The sequence below is a fragment of the Epinephelus lanceolatus genome, chromosome 16 (genome assembly GCF_041903045.1).
Source record: "Epinephelus lanceolatus isolate andai-2023 chromosome 16, ASM4190304v1, whole genome shotgun sequence".
NCBI classification, from domain to species: Eukaryota; Metazoa; Chordata; class Actinopteri; order Perciformes; family Serranidae; genus Epinephelus; species Epinephelus lanceolatus.
In genome coordinates, this window is record NC_135749.1 from 18,288,776 (window position 1) to 18,292,302 (window position 3,527).

At 39.1% G+C, this 3,527-nt stretch overlaps 1 protein-coding gene across 1 annotated transcript; it reads right to left on the reverse strand.

Moving 5' to 3' along the window:
• Positions 1–634: 634 nt before the first annotated feature.
• LOC117263977 (receptor-transporting protein 4-like) lies at positions 635–3,295 on the reverse strand. The gene is made up of 3 exons (XM_033637725.2): positions 3,147–3,295; positions 2,002–2,173; positions 635–1,235 (listed from the first exon to the last, which is right to left on the reverse strand). The coding sequence occupies exons 1-3, from the start codon at positions 3,160–3,162 to the stop codon at positions 899–901; spliced, it is 525 nt and encodes a 174-aa protein (XP_033493616.1). The 5' UTR covers positions 3,163–3,295; the 3' UTR covers positions 635–898.
• Between the last annotated feature and the right edge of the window lie 232 nt (positions 3,296–3,527).

Genomic DNA, 3,527 nt, shown 5'->3' on the forward strand with positions numbered 1-3,527 from the left:
GGTGAGCATAAACCTTGCTTGAATCCTATGCACTGGTGCTTTAAGTTGAAAAATAATAAAGGGTTAATTTGTCAATTTCTGTGCTTGTCAGTGTGGCTTGTCTGGTCCTCTACTTCAAATGCTGTAACTGTGTAAAAGTAAGAATACCACGACATCAAAAATACTTTATTAGAAGTAAAAGTTCTGATTTCAAGTGTCTTCAGTAAAATGTACTCAAAGTAAAATTATAATTGTGCAGAAAAATGCCCCAACCTTTTTGTAGTGTGACCCTTGATCCAGCAACGCCTTGGGATGTTCTTACTCCAAGATGAGGAGCCAGTGTTTTATATCACTGGGTTGTTAATACTGATGTATTCATTCACAACCAATATTTTTATGTTGAAGACGATCAAGGTGGAGATCATTTTAACTAGGTGGGTTTACTCTATGACTCCTACATATTTAATAAGCTGATGATTTGGTTTGCATGTGAAATCCTTATCTAAAAAGTAGTCACTACAGCTATCGAATATATATACTATAGATACTATAAGTAGTATAAAATGGAAGTACTGTTGAGTGAATGTAATTAGTTACATTCCGTCCTCCATACTCATAAATCCATGAAACAAACACAACACCAGACACAGAAAAATGAACAAACTTAAGACTTTATTAGTAACAAAAACAAAAATTCAAGTCCAAAATCTTTATAAGTAAAAAAATAGCCAGAAGTTTTATTATTGGTCTTAATGGTAAATAAAATGCCATAGTACAACATTAACTGTAAGGCTATAACAAGAAAATTAGCCAACTTAAAATTATAAGGAAAAAAGGGGCATGTGCAAACTGCAAAGGGCATCTCAGCCAACCTGTCAGTGTCTTTCTTCATCACTCACTCACACACACTCTCTCTCTTCTATTTGTCACCCTGGCGGCAAATGCCCATTTGGCAAGCTTGACACAGGGCCGCCTCATGTGGTTTGGTCCACCTCTCGTTAGATGGTACTGATGGGCCATCATCATTGTCCTCTCCATAGCAGTTCTTCCGGATTTTGGCACACAGGTTGAGCAGTGCACGTTCCACCTCTTCCTTTGAAAAACCAGGGAGAACAAACCTATTGTCTTGGCATTGTCGACAGGCCTGTCCGAAGGGTCGCATGATCACTGTCCCCCGGTCACGTCGTAGCCGGTAACGGAACAACACCACCACCCGTGCTGAAGGCCAGGTGTTTCTGCAGGATGCACACCTGAAACTGTGGGGAAATGAGAAGACAATAGATGAGAGTCAGAGGCACAGAGCTTCTCAGGGTTTGTGAGACTCTACTTGAGTTATTCACAGGTCGGCCGCTTTTCCTGTAAACTATGGATGTTATGGAACCGCTAAACTAACACTTCAATTGAAAAGGATTAGTCTTCACACAACTTTGCTGGTTAAAGATTCAGTGTAAGATTTAGAGGGATGTAGTAGCATATAGAGGTGAAGTTGCAGATTGCTGCTAAAACTTTTTGAGGTTAGAATTCCTTCAGTGTTCAATGTTCAGGAAGTTTTTGCCGGGAGCTGAATTAGCCGCAGAGGTCTCTTCCTCTCTGAAACAAATAGACCAAGTGATTAAAACTGGTAAATTTTGGATTTACAAACTCATTCCTGGGGCACTTTACATCCCCCTAAATCCTAGACACTGGACCTTTAGATCATATTCTCTTCTGAGTCACCATAAAGCCAGATAACTTGTCTTTGCAGTCCTTACCCAGGGTGCAGTACCAAGCGTTTCCACAGAATGACACTGTTTTCATACCGCACATGACCTGCTCCTTATGACACCATTGTTTAATCATATGACCTGGCATGGCAACAAGAATGAGCAGTCTGACAAAGCACAACAAGACAAACCTGCTATTGCAACTACTATTGATAGAAAAACAGACACTACAGCAGATGTGCTGACCTTCATATATTCATTAGATATATAGTTCAAAATTAAATATCGTTATGCTTTGAGAATATAGAACAACACATACTTTGCATGGGCATTGTGGCAGCAGACCTTCCAGCCTCTCTTCTTCTCCTCTGTGGTTAGTTTGTCTGTTTGCCTGTAGTCAAAGTTAAGAGTCCATTCGTCTCCATAGTCCAACTCATTGTCATCAGAGAGCAACTCCTCAAACGTCTCTGTCCACAAAGGAGCAACCCAGTCTGCACCAATGAAAATATAGTGATTTAAAAAAAAAAAAAAAAAAAAAACTTTACAGTCAAAAAAAATATCTGTAACAACACTGGACTTGCAGGTAAAAATGACCAAACTCAGACGGTAGAGCAGGGGTGTCAAACATACAGCCGGGGGCCAGAACTGGCTCGCCAAAGGGTCCAATCTGGCCCTCTAGATGACTTTCCACACCTAACAGTGATGCAGGCTGAGAGGTTTCAGGGGCAATTTAAACAGTGAGCACATACTTCATGTAAAACACTGCCTTAGAAGCTTTTCCACTGTGACCAGTTTTCTTAAACAACAATGAAAACTTTCTGTGGTTATATTTTAAGATGTTGAACATGGTGTAAAATATTGTCAACCATCAGCTTAAGTACAAAAGAATCTGTATCAGACTTTAGTCTTAAAACAGTGTTAGTGAGACCCTGCTGCTGAGGTACTGACAGAACTTCAGATTGTAAGGCAGGGGATGAATTAACCTGCTTTTTTAATAGCTTCCACAAAAAGTCACATGAAAGTGAGTAATGGACTGACTGAAGGTGGAAAAACTAAGACATACTGTTGAATTTGCACTATTTTTTCTTTCTTCTTTGTTTTAAAAATGGATGAACGTTTCCAGAACGAAAGAAAATTTTGAGAGGGTATATATTTATGCATTATTATGCAGTGGTTTCAGTCGGCTGTATGTGGCCCCTGAGCTAAAATGAGTTTGACACCCCTGCTGTAGAGGGAAATAAAAGAAAAAAAAATATTGGCACACCCTTCTTTTATCTTTCTGATCAAAAATGCTGAATTTGCATAACACCAAAATGTAAAAAATTGCTTTAAAAATAGCCGATTATTGACAGTAAACACGGACGTTGTTATGGTGGCGCCAAATTAACCAAAACAAATATTCACTGCAGCACCAAATTAAACATCACATTAAAGTATTGCACAAAAAAAAACGTGATATGTTACCTGTAGATCTCCTCATGTTTGTTGATCAGATTTTCGATGAGCTTCTGGTAGACGAGATGAGTCGACGTTTGACTTGTGAATGTCGCTCTGTAGGAAGTCTCTGTATTTATTATGCACCAGCAGCTGGTAGTCTGGAAAACGAAACTTAAGCAGCATCCACGTGCAGAGACAACGCAACAGCGCGACGCAACAGCCTGGATTAGTTGCTACACGTGTGCGAGTATTATGTTATTGTACTATAACCACAGATAATGACTGTGTAGAGTAAATGATTGTTGAAGGCTAAACAGGCATTTCATCACAAATGAAACCCTATAACCCAATTTCTCATTTTATCTTTACCTGAAATCAGTTTTAGATAAAGATTACACAGTTTTCTCT

Coding starts and splice junctions, on each gene's coding strand:
- LOC117263977 (XM_033637725.2), bottom strand. Junction 1,236..2,001: donor TGCCACAATGCCCATGCAAA/GTATGTGTTGTT, acceptor ATTTCCCCACAG/TTTCAGGTGTGCATCCTGCA.